At 43.4% G+C, this 20,822-nt stretch overlaps 1 protein-coding gene across 1 annotated transcript in view; it reads left to right on the forward strand.

Moving 5' to 3' along the window:
- LOC126336799 (dnaJ homolog shv) overlaps positions 1–20,520 on the forward strand; it is a 29,747-nt gene extending 9,227 nt beyond the window's left edge. The window contains exons 3-5 of the mRNA XM_050000833.1: positions 10,161–10,303; positions 10,532–10,944; positions 19,131–20,520. Of these exons, the coding sequence (XP_049856790.1) occupies positions 10,161–10,303; positions 10,532–10,944; positions 19,131–19,195 (621 nt within the window). The 3' untranslated portion in view covers positions 19,196–20,520. The remainder of the gene's footprint in view (positions 1–10,160; positions 10,304–10,531; positions 10,945–19,130) is intronic.
- Positions 20,521–20,822: the final 302 nt, after the last annotated feature.

Below are 20,822 nucleotides of genomic sequence, written 5' to 3' on the forward strand. Positions count from 1 at the left end.
CACTGAAAGACCTGAGTCGAAACAAGGCTCCGGGAGTAGACAACATTCAATTAGAACTACTGACAGCCTTGGGAGAGCCAGTCCTGACAAAATTCTACCATCTGGTGAGCAAGATGTATGAGACAGGCGAAATACCCTCAGACTTCAGTAAGAATACAATAACTCCAATCCCAAAGAAAGCATGTGTTGACAGGTGTGAAAATTACCGAACTATCAGTTTAATAAGTCACAGATGCAAAATACTAATGCAAATTATTTACAAACTAATGGAAAAACTGGTAGAAGCCGACCTCAGGGAAGATCAGTTTGGATTCCGTAGAAATGTTGGAACACGTGAGGCAATACTGACCCTAGATTAAGGAATGGCAAACCTACATTTTTAGTATTTGTAGGCTTAGAGAAAGCTTTTGACAATGTTGACTGGAATGCTCTCTTTCAAATTCTAAAGGTGGCAGGGGTAAAATACAGGGAGCGAAAGGCTATTTACAATTTGTACACAAACTAGATGGCAGTTATAAGAGTTGAGGGGCATGAAAGGGAAGCAGTGGTTGGGAAGGGAGTAAGACAGGGTTGTAGCCTGTCCCCGATGTTATTCAATCTGTATATTGAGCAAGCAGTAAAGGAAACAAAAGAAAAGTTCGGAGTAGGTATTAAAATCCATGGAGAAGAAATAAATACTTTGAGGTTTGCTGATGACATTGTAATTCCGTCAGAGACAGCAAAGGACTTGGAAGAGCTGTTGAACGGAATGAACAGTGTCTTGAAAGGAGGATATAAGATGAACATCAACAAAAGCAAAACAAGGATAATGGAATGTAGTCGAATTAAGTCAGGTGATGCTGAGGGAATTAAATTAGGAAATGAGACACTTAAAGTAGTAAAGGAGTTTTGCTATTTGGGGAGCAAAATAACTGATGATGGTTGAAGTAGAGAGGATATAAAATGTAGACTAGCAATGGCAAGGAAACCGTTTCTGAAGAAGAGAAATTTGTTAACATACAGTATTGATTTTAGTGTCAGAAGTCATTTCTGAAAGTATTTGTGGGAGTGTGGCCATGTATGGAAGTGAAACATGGACAATAAATAGTCTGGACAATAGGAAAATGGAAGCTTTTGAGGTGGAAGAGGAATGTTGAAGATTAGATGGGTAGATCACGTAACTAATGAGGAGGTATTGAATAGGATTGGGGAGGAGAAGTTTGTGGCACAACTTGACCAGAAGAAGGGATCGGTTGGTAGGACATGTCCTGAGTCATCAAGGGATCACAAATTTAGCATTGGAGGGTAGAAATCGTAGAGGGGGGATGAAGAGATGAATACACTAAGCAGATTCAGAAGGATGTAGGTTGCAGTAGGTACTGGGAGATGAAGGAGCTTGCACAGGATAGATTAGCATGGAGAGCTGCTTCAAACCAGTATCAGAAGTGAAGATCACAACAACTGTTCTGCAACAATTGTCACCTCATTTCCATGTTTGCCAATTACAGTGCCATCTGTCATGAAATGAAAGAATTGTTTCATACAAAAGTTACATATTTTTTTCATGGGGAATCTAAATCTGCAATAAAAAAATGGACAGTCCTATTTAAGATTTCAAGGTCACTACCCAGTTTCCCTCCCCTCATGCCCCCACCTGAGAGTGGTGCAGCGGACTTGAACATTATGCTAATGGATTTCCCTCTTCGAGGTGAACAACATTTATTACTCCTTCTTTTAATACGATGTGTATTTTGCCAGCCATTCAGACAAACAGTTTTAAATCTCTCTCTCTCTCTCTCTCTCTCTCTCTCTCTCTCTCTCTCTCTCTCTCTCTCTCTCTCTCTAGACACACACACACACACACACACACACACACACACACACACACACACACACACACACACACACATGCAGGGCGTGCTATTTCTATACCAAATAGTGTTGGAATTGGATTTGACTCGATTTCAGCCACATTTGGCACAGAAACAGCAGACCTCACAACTATCAGCACTGTGGAATTTATAACCTCCTAGCTCCAATTGCAAAATGAGTCTTTTCCAGCCCCAGGCGTATAGGCTGCCTTGCACGACTGTGTGGGAACAGTATTGGCCTTCCAAATCCACTTGCTTTGCAAGGTTGTCCAGGTTTTCCAGTGTCTGACATGTAAGGTGCTCTGTGTGACAGGCATATTGTGGTGGAGCATTATCATGGCCTCACATGTAAGCTGCCCTGTATGACAGGCATGTTGTGTTGGAAAAGTATCAGCATGCTATATTAACCTGTATTGCATGCTGCCTGTGTGTCAGGGGCAAATGATTTTTCAAGCCCCTGGTGCACAGCTTGCACTGTGTGGCAGGCAGGTGGTGGGAATCGTATTGCTCCACTTTATTAAACTGTATTGCAGGGGTTAAATGGGCCAATGAACATGGCTGGGGACAGTTTGATATGGGTAGAGGAGGGGATGAACACAGTTATTGCGAGGAGGAAGTGGACAGAGAGGGAAGAGGAAGGGGAGATGTATGAGATGGGTGCAAGGTGTAGAAGGATATTGGGCAAGTGGGAAAAGGAGGGTATGGACAGAGGGAGGGGAGGAAGATACAACCAGAGAGAGGGGGTGGAGGAAATGGACAAAGTGAGGGAGGAGGAGGTGAAGAGACAGAGAGTGGCAAGGAGGAGATGGGTAAAGGTGGGAGAATAAGGTGGGCAGACAGAGACAGAAAGAGGTGGATTCAGAGAAGGGGAGAAGTCTCTGTGTTCAATGTACATGTCAAATGCATATGCAGGAGAGCCCTGGGAGGCTAGTATGTACATGCCTTTTCACCAGTATGCTTTTGCCAGATGTATTGCACACATCTCTTCCTTCCCCACCCTATATAACAATCTCTTTTATCTCCCCCTGTCTCTCTGATAACCTCATCCTTTAGCAGTTTTGCACCTAAAACCATAAAAAAAACCTCATCCCACTCTCTCTGTCTATAGCCTCTCCCCCCCATTCTAGTCCCTCCTCCCCTCAACTGTATATTCTCACCTTTGGCTCATCGTCTCCTCCTACCGCCCTTTGTCCCATCGTCTCCTCCCCTCCCCCCTTTGTCCCATCAACTTCTTCTCCTCCCCCTTTGTGGCACATCACCTCCTCACCCCACCCTTTCTTTGGCCTGTCACCTCCTCACCCGTCCCCTTTCTTTGGCCCGTCGCCTCCTCACCCGTCCCCTTTCTTTGGCCCGTCGCCTCCTCACCCGTCCCCTTTCTTTGGCCCGTCGCCTCCTCACCCGTCCCCTTTCTTTGGCCCGTCGCCTCCTCACCCGTCCCCTTTCTTTGGCCCGACGCCTCCTCACCCGTCCCCTTTCTTTGGCCCGTCGCCTCCTCACCCGTGCCCTTTCTTTGGCCCGTCGCCTCCTCACCCGTGCCCTTTCTTTGGCCCGTCGCCTCCTCACCCGTGCCCTTTCTTTGGCCCGTCGCCTCCTCACCCGTGCCCTTTCTTTGGCCCGTCGCCTCCTCACCCGTGCCCTTTCTTTGGCCCGTCGCCTCCTCACCCGTGCCCTTTCTTTGGCCCGTCGCCTCCTCACCCGTGCCCTTTCTTTGGCCCGTCGCCTCCTCACCCGTGCCCTTTCTTTGGCCCGTCGCCTCCTCACCCGTGCCCTTTCTTTGGCCCGTCGCCTCCTCACCCGTGCCCTTTCTTTGGCCCGTCGCCTCCTCACCCGTGCCCTTTCTTTGGCCCGTCGCCTCCTCACCCGTGCCCTTTCTTTGGCCCGTCGCCCCCTCACCCGTCCCCTTTCTTTGGCCCGTCGCCCCCTCACCCGTCCCCTTTCTTTGGCCCGTCGCCCCCTCACCCGTCCCCTTTCTTTGGCCCGTCGCCTCCTCACCCGTCCCCTTTCTTTGGCCCGTCGCCTCCTCACCCGTCCCCTTTCTTTGGCCCGTCGCCTCCTCACCCGTCCCCTTTCTTTGGCCCGTCGCCTCCTCACCCGTCCCCTTTCTTTGGCCCGTCGCCTCCTCACCCGTCCCCTTTCTTTGGCCCGTCGCCTCCTCACCCGTCCCCTTTCTTTGGCCCGTCGCCTCCTCACCCGTCCCCTTTCTTTGGCCCGTCGCCTCCTCACCCGTCCCCTTTCTTTGGCCCGTCGCCTCCTCACCCGTGCCCTTTCTTTGGCCCGTCGCCTCCTCACCCGTGCCCTTTCTTTGGCCCGTCGCCTCCTCACCCGTGCCCTTTCTTTGTCCCGTCGCCTCCTCACCCGTGCCCTTTCTTTGGCCCGTCGCCTCCTCACCCGTGCCCTTTCTTTGGCCCATCACCTCCTGGCCCATCACCTCCTCACCCCTCCCCTTTCTTTGGCCCATCACCTCCTCCCCCTTCCTTTTTCGGACCTTTACCTCCTTCCTCTTACTGTCTGTCCATCTCCTCCTCTAGGTTTCTGTGTCCACCTCATCCTGTCCACTTTTCTCACCAAGCGTCTGCCTCGCCCCCCCCCCCCCCCCTCCTGCTTACCTGTGTTCATTTGCACGTGTAGCCCCTGAAAGACATGCTCATACTACTCACACAACATACCTCCTCCCCATCTCATTGTCTATCCCCTTCTGAACCCCTTTCTTTATCCATCCCGTCCTGCCACCCTCTTATCCTATTTGTTCCCTCTGTCCACTGCAAACTTCCCTCAGCTTCGCCCTTACACTCATGTATCTTCTGCAAGTTGGGCCGATAATGCTCGCCGATACTACTCCGACAGTCACGCCATCATGAAGGGCGGCCTGTGTGTCAGTGGTTGGAAAACCATTTTTTGGTCATAGGACAGACCTATACTACTACAACGCAACATAGAGCGTATTCTTGCCTGTGACATGTAGGCTGTCCTGCAAAGGAGAACAATAAGGCAAGGCAGACCCCATAGAATTCCTTACATTTCATATCTGCTCTCTGTGTGTTTCCCAAGTTTTTATCCGGATTTGTAATTACAGTACTTTCAATGCGTTTAGACCAATTTAAGTTAGTTGGAATCGACATTTAAGCTCCAGACTTGCAACAGTGTTGCAACTCGCATTGTCAGCAAGCAGCCACCACATCAGAAAAATTATTGGACTCATTGACGTAGTTTATATTATTCTTGTTGGTTATGTGAAATACCTGATTCAGCAAAAGGAGATTTTAAAGTTTCATGCCACATTGCATTTGTTATCTAAAAGCTTCAGAAAATTGAGATTTTTGTCAATATTTAACTCGTAGCAAATATATGGTTTAAAGTCCCTGCTACATACACACACAATCTGAAATTCACATATGGTGTATCTCTATAGTGTTGCTAAGCATGGCCGACACTTATTCTTAATTTTAATTAGGGCTAGAGATATAGTTTTATCTGAAGTAGGTTAATTTTTTTTCCCAGAAAGATTTTCTGTTTGAGAACTGGGAGAAACAGTTCTTTATGCAGTGAAAGTGGCTACAGAATGAGGGCCAAGAATTCCAGTTTCTGATTACTATCTTGCTGGCAGGAGGATAATTGACATCATGTGACAATCTTAAGAAATTAATTGTTTGAATTCAGCCTAAAGGAAGACTAGTACTTAATTTTGTGCTTGGAAAAATTCACTACAGCACAAATATATTAGTGACCATGCTGCAGTTTGCTTATATAAAACAGTCAAAGAAACTTAAAGTGTAATTAAAACTATTATCTGCCAAACATCTCATATTCAGTAGGTCAACAACAACTTGTACTGCTTCGAGCTGCTAGTTGGGTCTGTTTGGAACAGCAGCCTCTCAATCATCTTATGTCTTCCCACCATCTGTCCATCTGCACCTTAACCCAGTATTCTTCTTTGTTTTGCATGCAATCCTTTATTCCTTTCAGCCACCTGCCTTACGGTCTTCCTCGTCTTTTTCCCTTCCTTTTCATCTTGTGTATCTTTCTGGGTATCCTCATCTTCTCCATTTGCTTAACTTGTTCATAACATCTAAGCTGTGATTCCTCTAGCCTTTCCTGTATTGTCTCCTTGTAAACTAATTCTCTGATCCTCACATTCATTAACTTATCCACCTTTGTCACTTCAGTACTATTTCTAAAGAATTTCATCTCACTATCTTACATTTTGCTTCTCTCTCTTTCATCACCCATGTCACCGAGACATACACCTCACGCATAGTTCACCCAATATGTAACCCGTTTGGTGTTCTGAGGAATACCGTAGCTTCATATCAAGCTTCTTACAGTCTGCCAATATTTTTCTGCTTGTCTCTTTCAATCATTTACTTCTATGTTGTTTCTTCCATAAGGTTCCCTGATTCATGAAACACTCCACCATCCCCAATTGTTATTTCAGTCATGATTATTTCCTTCTTTCTAGTTGTGGTAATTATTTCATACTTAATTATGCTGACTTTCATCCCATATCATTATACTATTTTTTACTATACATCCAACTACTCCTGCACTTCCTTTTCCTTGTTTCATCAAATCGTAAAGTAGTGTGAAAGCTCCACTGCTTTCATCTTTCCTTCACCAATTACTCATGCCACTCTGGCCATTATTTCATCCATCATCGCAATGGAGAGTGTGGTGAGAGTGGTCTTCTGTCCATTAAGCCATTCTTCTCTTCCAGCCAATGTGATCGCCTTCCTTCCATTTTTACTTAGAGCACACTCTTGTACATTTCTCTTATCCTTAATACAGTCTGCTTTTTTACTCCTTTGTTCTCTACGGACTTCCATAATTTATTTTTACATACGCTGTCATATGGTTTTTTAATGTCCAATATCCATATTCATAGTGTTGTTAGTGTTGATGCCTTACAGTGAACATTAGATCTGCTCTGGATGTTCCTGCTGTGAACTCATGTTGATCTTCTGTCAGTCTTCCTTCTAATTTTATTCGAATTCATGGTTTCTAAACTTTCACAAAGATCTTTGCACAAAGGCTCATCACCGTGATTCCTTGATAGTTTCTGTACGCTTTCCTATTACCTTCCTTGAAGATAGTGACAATTATTCCTTCATTTTGTCTTCTGGAGTCTCCTATCTTTCCACACAGTTTTTATCATTGATAGAGCCATTGTATCCCAACTTGTCCTGCTGCTCTCACCATATCTACACTCGGCTCATCCAAACCTGGGAGACTTCCCTCCTTTCATTTTTGTCTATGCACCTTACATTGCTCTTTGTGTTAAGTCATCTTCTGTTTGCAGTTCCTCTCCTTTCTCTTCAGTTTCTCCCTGCTCACCCAGGTCTCCATTTGCGTTAAAGCATTTCTCAAAATACTCCCCAACATGATCTTGAATTCCTTCTCGTTTTCTCTCTCTACGTAATCTTTAATATAATTTTACCTTATAGAACCTTGTTTGTACCATCACTAACTTCTTACATCATTCAAGTCCACTCGTCCATCCACACATTGTTCTCTTCTCTGCCACAGATCTTTTTGCCTGTTTCTTTCTTGTTTGGTATTCATATTTTTGTCTATACTGCCCTATTCTGGAACTAACCAGAAAGGTGCTGTTCTTCGTGGCTCTACATTTTTCATTTTTTCATTCCACCTTCTATAAGTTGTCCTCCCGTGTACTATTTCCACTGCACTTACTAGTGCCTTCTTAAATCTACCACAATCCTCCTCCAATGTTACTGGCACATCCATTGGGAGATTTTTCTTCACTGTTGTGAGGTATTCTGCCCTGTTCTTCTTCTGTTGGATTCCTTACTCATGTATGCCTATCCTTATTTTTCTGTCCCTTTCTTGTCGTTAGCCCCTCCATTAAATATACGTAAATAAAAATTAAATGCTGTTTGGTGGTAAGTGCTTCAATTGAGTACAGCTGAAGCAATTTGACTAATTTTTTTTAAAAAGTTTCTAATAGTTCAAATAAGTTTTAGAGAAAAAAAACTGAAAAACTTGCCCAGGAAATTAGAAAATCCAGGGAAACCTGAAAGAGATCTTTTTTTTATGGGATTTTCATATGAACTGGAGAGCATGACACCTGATTTCAACAATAGATATACAAAGTACTTTTATTTTTATTTTGTTGGTTATGGTCATAGAAAAAAATTGGACAGTTACAAATGAAAGTCAGAAAATTTGCACCAACTACAAACATCATAATTGATCGATTGATTTTTACGAGACTTGGTACACATATTACTATCTGGAAAGAAATACTATGAGGTTAAGGACCAGCAACTTCCTACTGGTGAGAAGGTGATAACATGGAGACAGAATGTGGGGAGGAGGGGAGGAAGAGATGGACACACAAATAGAGGAGGAGAAGAGAGGGAGGGGACGGGAGGGGGAAATGGGCAGAGAAAGGGGGGAAAGGAGGAGATGGGCATGGAGATGGGGGAGGAGGTGGACAAAGACAGTGAGAAGGAAATTGACAGACAGGGGGGAGAAGGGTATGAACAGAGAGAGGGGGAAGGGGTAGATGGGGGTGGTGAGGAGTAGATAGAAGGGGAAGAACAGCTGGACAAAGAGGCGAGGAGCAGATGGATCGAGAGAGACAGTGGGAAGGAGGAGACAGACTGATGGAAGGAGGAGATGCAGAGAGAGAGGGTCTGGTGGAAATGAACAAAACAGTGGGGGTGGAGGAGTCATACAAAGAGAGGGATTTTGAAGGAGATGGGCAGAGTGGGGTTCAGAGGAAATGCATGAGGTGGGGGGAGGGGGGAGGGGGAGTAAGGGACAGAGTAATAGAATTGTGCTACATTCATATCCAGGCAACACTGGTTATTCAGCTAGTAAAAAATAAAAATGGTTCTCAACTTACAAAATGGAGTTAAATGATCAATGATTGAAATGAATTTACAGAAAGTCAGCACCTCGCTGTTTGATTCTGTTATGCAATTTTTCTAGTCTGTTCACTTCTTCTGTTCTTTTATAACTAAAGTAGCTGAGTACTCGGTTTTGTACTGGTGCATGTTTATTCCAATTTTGTTACTTCTTCTCTTCTTCTCCACCTCCCCCTTCTCTGTCAATCTCCTTTGATAACCTTTCTGTCTATTCCTCCTCTCTCTGCCCATTTCCACCTACTCATAATTGTCTGTCCATCTCTTCCCCCCTCCCCCATTCTCTCCACATTATCAGCCCCACCTGAGTATGAGTTGTTGGTTCTTACTCCCATAGTATTTCTACTCAAATACTAACATGTACCAGGTTTGACTGAAACTGATCCAGGAGTTTAGGTTTTTTTATCCGCAGCTTTGACCGCATATGCATTTATCACGTGTATCTCAAATTTATCAGTATGTCTCACCTGCATGAGTCACTAATTTCATTCTGTAGTTTCATTTTCATGCAGCTCAATCTCTGGTGTCGTATCTCTGGACCTGTGTGTCGTACAATGATATGGTTTTGCAGGTACATTTGGTGGAATATGTGAATGCTATCTGCAGAAGGTGTTTGGAGTAGAGTTAGTAGCAAATCAGCAATAAATTTAAAAGGCATGCATGGTATAGCACAGTGGTATCTGTAAATATTGTCTGCAAATTGTGTTGTGAATACAATTGATAGCAAAGAAGTAATAAGTTAAAATGTCATGCCTGGTGCGTCAGTTTTACTCCACAAGCAGTGAAAATATAGTAAGGGAGAAACTTTCTTCCTCTCATCATTTTGTGGAGTTTGTCAGTGAGCAGATGTTGCATCAAGGTTTGAAATTATATGTAAAGTTTGTTGCAGGTCTCTAAGTGTTCTCATTCTCAAATACTGGATGAATAAAGTCTGTGTATTCGTGTGTAATGAGCTACACTTCTTGCTGCCAAAGCAATTCTTTTCAGATAGTGAGTTATATGTACCAAGTTAGTTTGAAACTGGTTTATTGATTTATGAGGAGATGTGGAACATACATTCGTGTGTGTGTGTGTGTGTGTGTGTGTGTGTGTGTGTGTTTCATAATAGGTATGGACACTTAATTCCTGAATGCTGATTTTCTTCCCCAGGTTTCTGGGTTGTTATAGAAAATGTAATACATTTTTAGCAAAAGAACATTCAGGAAGTAAGTTTATGGTAGCAGCGAAAATTTAGGAAAATTTAAGTATGCTAACCGGTGAGGAATATGTGGAATTCTATATTGTAATTGTAGGTTAGGCCAGGGGGCTTTAATCAACCTATTCACTGTGGTGTATTGTTGTTAGCAAACATTGTGTTTTTTTCTTTGCTTTAAATATAGTATTTTAGTTTGTATATAATGTATTAGTGGACATTAATTTTTTGTCTTAGATTACCAGGAATAAACCTGTTATGAAACCAGCTAGAGGGACAAGACAATGTAATTGTCGCCAGGAGATGGTCACCAGGCATCTTGGACCTGGAAGGTTTCAGATGATGCAACAGACTGTCTGCGATGAATGCCCAAATGTTAAGTAAGCACAACACTATAGTTTATATGGAAGCAATAATTAAAAGTGACAATTGGATTATTAGCATTTTAAAAATTTAGTGCACCATGGTCTTCAAAACAATCTTCGGATTGATGTCTGCTTTAGTTAAGGTAGTGTTCCAGAAAGATAAAAAAAATGCAATAAATGGGTGTTCTTTCTATGATGCATGATATATATTAATGCAAGTATCCTTTTCCATTTTTTGGATAGGTTGGTTAATGAGGAACGAACTCTGGAGATTGAAATTGAACCTGGAATGGTTGATGGGCAAGAAACTAGGTTTGTAGCTGAAGGAGAACCTCACCTTGATGGTGAACCAGGTGATTTAATTTTGAAAATCAATACAATGCCTCATCCAGTATTTGAACGTCGAGGTGATGATCTGTACACAAATGTTACACTATCACTGCAAGATGCCTTGGTGGGATTTTCAATGGACATTGAGCATCTTGATGGCCATAAAGTACAGATAACAAGAGATAAAATAACGTGGCCTGGAGCAAGAATTCGCAAGAAAGGAGAAGGAATGCCAAATTATGAAAATAACAATTTGCATGGGACATTGTATATAACATTTGATATTGAATTCCCGAAGACAGAGTTATCAGAACAACAGAGAGAAGGTAAGCTACACCCGTTATTTTTGCGTGATAATGGAAAATTTTGGATGTAATACAAATAACTGAAGAAGTAAATGTACAGTTGAGGTATTGAGTGTTCTGTGGGCACTTAAAAAAAATCGATAACATAACTAAGCTTTTTTCAGAGCTAATTAGTACATAAAAAAACTTGTGTGAAGGGCTACTTTGTCTTGGGCGACTACATTGTCCCAGATTTACACCTCGACTAGAGTATAAGGGGCTGTGTCAGGTGAGTGAGTTAGAGAAGCAATGAGGGCATTCAGTGGTAGAAGAAATGGTGGCTGAAGGTTGGGAGGGGAAGACAGCAAGAGAACATTGTAGGACAGTGGTACTGGAGAAATCATCTTGGTGAAGCCACGAGAGGTTGTGTGTGGCCCAAAAAGAAATGGAGCAGTGGGTTAGGAGCATAATGAGTGAACAGGGGGAGGGAGGGTAGGGGGTTGGGGACAATGTTGGATTGGATGTGGGGCAGCAGCTAACAGCAATTTAGTTTAGGAGGGTTGCAGGATTAAAGGCCTTATAGTCAGGATAAGTCCTCCCTCTACGTACATCAGAGAAGCTGGTAATATTGTGGAGGTGAAAAGGGGAGGTCAGGGAAGTTTGGAGAGCCTGGTGACTCAGGTTGTGGAACAGCCGTGAAGTTTAGCGTGGTCTGTCACTGGGTGGTCAGTTCTACTCTTGGTCACGGTTCGGCAGTGGCCATTCATCTAAGTGGACAGTTGATTGTCGGCCTTGTGAAATAAATGACTGTGCAAACGCTACAGCAGACTTGGTATATAATGTGACTGTTTTCAGAGGTGGCTCTACCTTTGATATGGAAGGATATGTTTGTTAGGACTGGAGTAGGATTTGCTGGGTGTGTGCGTAGGATAGGTCTTCCACAGGAGTAAGACCCATGTGGGAAGAAGTTGAGAGTAAGTATTAGAGAAGGACACATAGGGAGATTTCCTAGATTCTTTGAGTGGCAGAATAACACTTTGGGAGAGTTTCTGATGACTCCCACTATCACGCATTACACTTTATGCAGGTATTGTTATATGTTAACAGAAGGTTTAGTTGAAGCTGAATAATGAACTCAAAATGACTTGACTTCTGAAAAACTGAGAAAATTAAATCCGTTAATATGATAGAGCTTGCAAAACAGAGCAATAATAATCTCTATCTTGTTCTGAATCTTTTCTGTAAGAACCGTTACGTTTGAACTTTGGTTTTGGTTCCTTCAACGTTTGTCAGGAATAGTTGAAAATGATGAACTCCTTAAAAGGGTGGGGATTTGTGCCAAATTAAAATGGGATGCCAAAAAATCAGAAAAAAATCATAGACTTCAAAGTGAATAATGAATAATTATTTCTTTGTTTACCTTCTCCTCTCGTTACTCTGCTTTGACATTTGAGGTTCCTTTTTCTTCTTCTTCTTCCCTGTGCACTCCTAAAGGCTGGCCCATGCATCTGATGTGTAACAGGTGATTGGGTAATGCGCAGTTCCCAGCTCCGGGTCGACAGGTAGGGGTTGCGTGTACCCACTGGTGCAGGCCAGGCCAAAGGAGAGCTACAAACTTCCCAAATGGCCGATTGGTCCCTCCATCCTGTGTTCGGAAGGTATGAACAAACACCTAAGGCTGGTGTGCCTCATTGTGAAGGGGGCCCCCAGTTGGAAGGAGCGTGCCATCGAAGATACTGGCAGTTGTGGGGGATTTTCTTGCAGTGAGCCAATCATCTTCACAGTCAATGTCTACGAAATGTAAACATAATGAAGCTATTGATTCAGACCATTCCAGCTGCACCATGGCTCCTCGTGGTCTCGCATACTGAAGACAGTCAGTCCTTCGCCACAGTAAATCCATTTATTATTCAGAAAGGTGTTGATGCAGTTGCTGGCCCTGTGAAATCCTGTTCTCATTTGCACTCTTGTTATCATCTTTGATAGTGGTGCCTCTGTCCAAGATCAAAGCAGGCTGTGAAATTATCACAGTCCGACCATATATTCCAAACCCGATGCATTGCTACCGGTGTCATTGTTTCAACCATACTAGAATGTCTTGTTGGTACCTAGCCAAATGTGTAACCTGTGGTAGGTATGCGCTTGAGGGCGATTATCCGTTCCCATCTCCGCGCTGTATCAATTGCGATGGCAACCATGCAGCCTTCTCTCGGGATTGCCCTGTGTGTCTTGATGATCAGGCTGTCCAAGAGATCCGTGTAAAGGAAAAGTGCCTTACCCAGTAATTCGCACGTTATTGGTTAGTCGTAAACCCTGCGTTCTCCCATCTGGCACCTATAGTTCAGTTTTTGTTACCCCTCGATTCATGAAGGACATGGCCCTGTGAACATGCGACCTCAAATTCAGCTCTGAGGTTGCGAAATGGCCCAGTGTCAAGCTAGCATCACCTTCCCCTATCCAGCCAACACAACTGGTAGGCCAAAAGGAATACTCCTGTGAAGACTTTCTACGTTCCTCCAGCCAAACAACACCTGAGTCGTCTTTTGCTAACCAGAAAGTCTTGAAGTTCACCAAAGGCAGATGGTCTTCTCCTTTGCTGACTCGAAGATCCTCTTCGACAGTGTCGCCATGTGATATCTTAGCCTTGCTAGCCTCTGTGTCGCCAGTGTGCACCACCAACCGTTTTTCTACGTTGGACTCCACAGACCAACAGCACAAGCTAGCCAGTGCTTGTGTGGACCTTATGGAGCACGATCCTCCTGCTTCTGTGCCCTGTAGCAGTGACTCTTCGCAGCTGTCACTCGGCAGCTGCCGCGGTGACACCCCTTCATCTCTTCCTCATCTTGACTCTCCTCTAGTGGAACATTCCCGGTCTTGGGTCCCAGAGAGAGGATTTACGGCTGCTTTCAGCATCACAGTGTCCTCCTTTTACTCTGCCTTCAGGAAACAAAATTGCATCTTCACGACCACTTTGAGCTTTCACATTTCTGCCCAGTTCATTTTGACGTTCCCCTTGAGGTCAGCATTCCATCTTATGGGATGTCATGCTGCTCATATGGGATGACTTTTGTAGTAAACCCATCTGCCTGACTACTCATCTTCAAGATGTTGATGTTAGCCTTTTCCTTCCTCATGTGACTTTTTCTCTCTGTGCCATTTATGTCCCTCTGTCATTCAATGTCACCAGGGCAGACCTCCTTCAGCTTATTGGGCAACTACTTACCTCATTTCAGCTACTCAGTGACTTAAATGCGTATCATACCCTTTGGGCTTCTCCCAGAACCTGCCAGAGAGGTGCCCTCTTGACTGATCTTAATCAACTCAATCTCTTCTGCCTTAACACTGGAGCACCCAAATTCCTTTCTGACACCTCGCACACCTATTCCCCTTTGGACCTATCCTTCTGCACTGCCCAGCTTGCCCATCATCTTGAATGGTGCGTTCTTCCTGACACCTAATCGAGCAACCATTTCCCACATGCTATCTGTTTGCTGACTCCTTTTCCACCTGCATGCACACCCAAACAGCAGCTTGCTAAGGCTGACTGGCAGCTTTACTCCTTCCTGGTGACTTTTGAAGAACAGGATTTCTGCAGTTGTGATGACAGGGTGGAATATCTCACAAACATTATCCTTACCACTGCAGAAAGTTCCATTCCTCGCACTTCCTCTTTACCGTGCTGTGTCCGAGTCCCTTGATGGACTGAGGCATGCCATGACGCACTTTGTGCATGGAGATGTAATCTCCGCATTTCTAACAGTCATCCTACAATGGCAAACTGCATTTATTATAAACAGATGTGTGCAAAGAGTCATCACGTTCTTCAGAAAAGCTATCTGGATTTCATTCACTAGTTCTTTCAACAGTTCCACCCCCTTCCTCTGTCATGTGGGCCAACTTCTTATGGCACTCTGGGGTCAAGATTCATTCGCCAATTTCCAGCCTGACAGTAGCAGACGATGTTATCGTGGGCCCTGTTGCTATTTCCAACATCTTGGGCTGCCATTTTGCAGAAATTTTGAGTTGTTCCCACTATTAACCTGCCTTCCTCCTCCAGAAACAAGTGGAGGAGTGAGTGCTAAAATGCCACCTTTACTATGAGGGAGCTAGATCATGCTCTCATTTCATCCTGATTCTCTGCCACAGGGCCAGACGCTGTCCACATTCAGATGTTGCAGCACCTTTCTCGTGTGGGCAAGCAATTTCTGCTTAACAGGTACAACCGCATATAGGTAGAGGGCACATTTCCTGGATTTTGGCATGAAGTCACCATCATACCCATACCTAAGCCCCCTAAGGATGCAAGCCTTCTTTCTAGCTACCACCCCATCTCTCTCACCAGCTGCATTTGCAAGGTGATGGAATGTATAATCCATGCATGGCTGGAATGGTGGCTCGAGTCTCGCAGTTTACTAACGACTGTACAGTATGGATTTCGAGCATGGTGTCCTGCAGTTGGCCATCGCTTTACTTTGTCCAGACCATGTCATGAATGGTTTTCTGCGGAAATCTCAGATTGTGGCAATGTTTTTTGATTTGGAGAAGGCCTACGACACCAGATGGAGAACTGGTATCCTCCGTACCCTTTATATGTGGTGCTTCCATGACTGCCTGTCTTGTTTCCTTCAGGAATGTTTAAAAGACTGAGTTTTCAAGTTGTGTGCATTGTTGGATACCTTTATCTAGTAAAACAGTGTGACTCTGGGTTCTGTCCTGAGTGTTGTCCTCTTTGCTATCACCATTAACCCCATAATGGCCTGTCTCCCATCAAGCATCTCCAGCTCCCTTTGTGTTGGTGATTTTGTCATCTATTGCAGTTCTACACGGACCTGTCTTACTGAGCAACGTCTTCAGCAATGCCTTGGAGAATTGACAATGGCTTTCATTTTTCCACTGACAGAATCGTCTGTATGAATTTCTGCCGGCTCAAATGGGTTCTCCCACCATCTTTACACCTTGGGCCTGTAGCCCTTCTGTTCATTGAAACTATGAAATTCTTGTGCTTCCTGCTTCATAAGAAACACTGGTGACCCTACCATGTATCTTATCTGGCATCCTGATGCATACAGTCCCTCAGTGCCCTATGTGTCCTCAATGGTACTTCCTAGAGTGCCGATCGAAATACCCTCCTCCGTTTGTACTGGTCCCTTGTCCGTTCGAAACTAGACTATGGGTGCTTTGTCTGTGCATCTGCACGTCCATCCCTCTTACAGGATCTCAATACTATTCACCATTGTGGCATCCATTTGGCCACTGTCGCCTTTTACACTAACCCAGTTCATTGTGTATGCTGAAGCTGGTGATCTACCACTGTCCTACAGCTGCGACTTGCTCCTCAGCAGGTATGCATGCCATTTGTTTGCCATGTGTGGCCACCCATCCTATACCTTTTTCTTTGATGATTTTGATCACTAGTGTTGGGCACGTCCCTATTCTCTGTTACCTCCTGGAGTCTGCTTTCGGTGCTTTCTTCAGCAGCTCAACTTCACACCACCTGCAACGTTTCCAGTGGATGTGAACCCTTCACCACCTTCGCTTCGTGAAGTGGCCCGTGTTAATGTTGGTCTTCATTGGCTTCCTAAGGACACTACTCCAGCCTCGCTCTATTGCCTTCAGTTTCATGACCTTTGCATGAAATTTCGCAATAGCACCTTTGTGTACACTGATGGCTCTTGGGCTGACCATGGTGTCAGGTGTGCTTTCATCACTGGTGCCCACTTCTTTATATATCAGCTTCCGGCACACTGCTCAGTATTAACAGCTGAGCTCGTCGCCTTGTATCAGGCCACGGAGTGCACCTGGTGACATCGACTTTTCAATTGTGTTGTCTGCTCAGACTCTCTCAGTGCCCTTTGAAGTCTCTGTATGCTGTACACCTCCAATCCCTTAATGCATTGGGAAAAGGAAAGCTCATTTGCTTGCTTCTGGTGGAGCCACTGTGCAGTTTATATGGGTTCCTAGTCATGTTTGTCTCCTGATGTTGCTGCCCAGACTGCAGTCCTCGTACCTCAACCCGCGAGTTCCTATGTCCCCTCTGATGATCTCTGTGTTCGCGTCTATCAGGAGGTGGTGTGCCTTTGGCATCGTCATTGATCCTCCCTTCATGGGAATAAGCTCAGGATTATTGAGCCTCTCCCAGCAGCTTGGACGACCTCCTCTCAGCCCTCCTGCTGGGAGGAGGTCATTTTAACTAGGCTGCTTATTGGGCACTGCCTTTTTAGCCAGCATCATTTGATAAGTGGTGCTCCCCCACCACTTTGTACACATTGCACCCAAGTTTTAACTGTCCACCACTTCCAGACAGTGTGTCCATTTTTTTCCCGATTACATTCCTGCTTGGGTTTGCCATATGAGGTATCAGCCATTTTAGCAAATGATGTGTGGGCTGTGGAACGCATTTTTACTTTTTATCCATCAAAGCAATGTGGCGAAGACCATTTAATTTTTAGTTTTGGACTTCTGTTTCTGTATTGTGTCTTCAGTAGCCCTTTCTCTGCGACCCTGTTTTTAGCTGTCTTATGTCAATTGGGATTGACATTTAGTCTTTTTTAACTCTTCTCTGTTTTTATGTTCTATAGTTTTGAAGTGCATGCGTATGACTCCAGTTGTTTTTGCGCTCTAAAACAAAACAAAATAAAACAAGCAAACTTGCTAGTAATAGACAGAGAATGAGGACTTTGTGCATATTACAAGTGAAATATGTGTATCAGATTGCATACTAAAGTGATATATCAACTAATGTACTAAAAATGAGTGTGAGGCATTGTCCAGTTTCATTACGAAGTCAACATCCAGGAATGTGGTACGTTGAGCTTACAAGGACTGTGTTAAATACGTAGGAGAGTAGGTACTGAGGCTGATGAGGAAGTATGAGGTCTGAATCATGAAGATGTGCTTGGGAGTCCAGGAGGAAATCTTATAGATGTCTTGTAAACAGGTTGGCATATTCAGTTTCCAATGTCTGTGCTGCAGATTTATTTGTATGTCATGCTCTTGAAAGACATTTGTTGTTGGTAAGGATTTAGTTGGTCTGACGTATTAAGTATCAGGTGGTGTGTTGGGAGGGGTAGTATTTGACAACTGCAAGACCATGCATATGGGGAATATTGTTGTGTATTTAGGTGGCGTCAAAAGTAATGATTCGATATCTTGTTGGAAATGATATGGGGACAGTTGAGGGACAATGACAGAAGTGATTCCTGTAAATATGGAGAGCTAGGGTGCAGCTGATGTGTTACAAGTGTTGGCCAGTAAGAACCAAGATTGTTTCCATGGGAGCACAATACAATGGGATGATTAGGTTTCAGTGATTTTGAAATGTAGGAAGTGAGTGTGCAAGTGGTTAGTTGGGCTAAGGAGGGGGATGGACTTGGTGGAAGAGGTTCTGAATGAGGCCTAGGGGTTTCAGTAGGGACTGGAGTTTGCTGGACTTCTATGATGTGAGCACTTTGGCAGGGCTTCCAGGCAGAAGAGAGAGAGAGAGAGAGAGAGAGAGAGAGAGAGAGAGAGAGAGAGAGAGAGAGAGAGAGACAGTTGGGGGTACCTTCTGTCATGTACGCACACGGTTCGTCATTACAGTGGTGGGACCTTTGTCTACTCTGTTCTAATTTTCCCTCCCATTTCATTCTTTCACTTCACAATGTTTCTAGGATATATCGTCTCCCTCTTCCTCCCCCCCCCCCCCCCCCCCTCCCACTTAGCTGAGTCATGGAGCACTAGCAGTGCCACATGTTTATCATCTTCTCTTGCTGGCTGTCCCATCCAGCCCTCAGCTGCACTCTGCTCCAACGTGGCCTTCCCCTTCCTCTCTTTCTTCCTCTCTCACGTCACTTGATCTGACGTAACCTCATAATGTCAGCTGAGCTGCTATGTGAGGACAATGTAGCTCATATTTAGTTCTGAAAGAAGTCGACCAAAAGCTTAGCAGCATTTTCAGTCTTGTTTATATGCTTATCAGTGCTCATTGCCACAGCTATGACCTTTGCATGTGTTATGAACAGAATATTTGAGTACCTTGCTGATATGTGTAGGCTTTTGTCTATTACTTTATCAGCCGTGATATTAGAAAGGACCATAACTAAGGCATTGAACAGTAGATAGGCACACAAACTAGGTGTATAAACTAGTTTCCAACTGTTACTTGTGTCCTATCCAGGATTTTCCAATGTGATATAACTGTAATACCTGGCATGGTGTACAATATCTAAATAACTGTTTTTTTTTTTCAGATATAAAGAGAATATTGAACCAAAATTCAAATAACAAAGTGTACAATGGTCTCCGTGGATTTTGATGATAAATCTGCAGCTATTGTAATTGAATCAAAGGCATTGTGAAAATGCTTTACTGTACATATTTTCAAGAAATAATGACAATTGTGTGAGAATCTTGTCAATGAAAGTGTGGAGTGTGTGAATAAAACATGGAAAGTATTTTGAATATTGTGAACTTCATGTACCAGTGTTACATACCATGCGTATTGATGTGATACTTTATGTATAGGACCTAAACAGCTGCAAGATACTTGTGTACATTTGTAATTTGCGTGTGCCAAGTAGTGTGCTGTATACAATATGTTCCTTACAGACAATGGGATTTCATTTTGAGAACTTGTTTAGCTTCACAGTGGAGCTTGGTAAATGTGGATTCATTGAAGCATGATGCTCCTGTTTGTTGTAGAGCACCGTAACTGATATTAGTTCTATGTTTTTGCGGCATGAATTGCAGAAGTTTGTAGCTTATTTATTGTTATGGAGCTGTCAGAAATGTTTGAAGTGAAATTGTTGGGTATTTGTGTTAAAGCAGCTATGTACCAAGTCATTTGAATGGGAGATGTTTCTGATATAATATTACTTCAGTCTTGCAAATTTTTGCAACAGTTGTTGCAATCATTAAATGGAGACCCATCATTTAGTACATTTTCACATTCCCAAATACCTTCACAATTTTAAATGTACAAGAGTGTTTCACTTTCTGTTGAAGAATCCCTTTGTACCTGACTGTGTGTTTGCTTACATTAATTTAACAGTCATATTTATGAAAAGGTGCTTTGTGAAGAATTTTGTAGTAAGTGTGAAATTTCACAACATAACACAGTTATGAGTGTAATTGTTTTAGAAATGAAAGTTATAATGCTGCAAATATGTTTAAATAATCTATAAATCAATTTATAGTTGCTGTTTTGAAATTTTCATACAGAATTTATAATTTTGATTTCTAACTCTGTATTTTGTTGCTTCCATTGCATACTGCCTTTGAGGATTATTTATTATAGTTCCTGCAGTTTTGTGAGACAAGCCTGCTCTTTATTACACACAAATAAGTTACTGCCACAGACTGATATGCCATACTAGATCTCCTTAACGACTGGATCCCTATACCATATATACACAATTTTTTGTTGTATTATTGTACTGGAGAGAGAGAGAGAGAGAGAGAGAGAGAGAGAGAGAGAGAGAGAGAGAGAGAGAGAGAGGTTTTTTGAGCCTAATTGGAGATTATGCTCCAATCAAACATTTCCTAGGTCACACCACTGAAATTAAACTATTTATGTTTGAAAAATGTATGAACGTGTGCATCGACAGTATGAATAAACATGACATTTACTGTTATATTGAAGACTGTTTGAATGATTCTGAATTTTCAATGCATGCAGAACACTTATGATTTATATTTCATGTATATTCCATTTGCACAATAATTGATTTGCAAAAGTATGAGTCACAGTAGGTGTTAACTAATAAGTATTACCACACAGTAGTTGCATAATGTATAAAATCCTCTGTAGTTCATTACAAATTAATGCTAAAGCCAAGCAAAAATTATTGCAACTAGACATTCAATTAAGGAAGGTTTATCTGTCCAGTACTATGATACCTGTATTGAGGATGTTCTGTTACTGCTTCAGTGAAAATGCACAA

The sequence above is a fragment of the Schistocerca gregaria genome, chromosome 2 (genome assembly GCF_023897955.1).
Source record: "Schistocerca gregaria isolate iqSchGreg1 chromosome 2, iqSchGreg1.2, whole genome shotgun sequence".
Classification (NCBI taxonomy): Eukaryota; Metazoa; Arthropoda; class Insecta; order Orthoptera; family Acrididae; genus Schistocerca; species Schistocerca gregaria.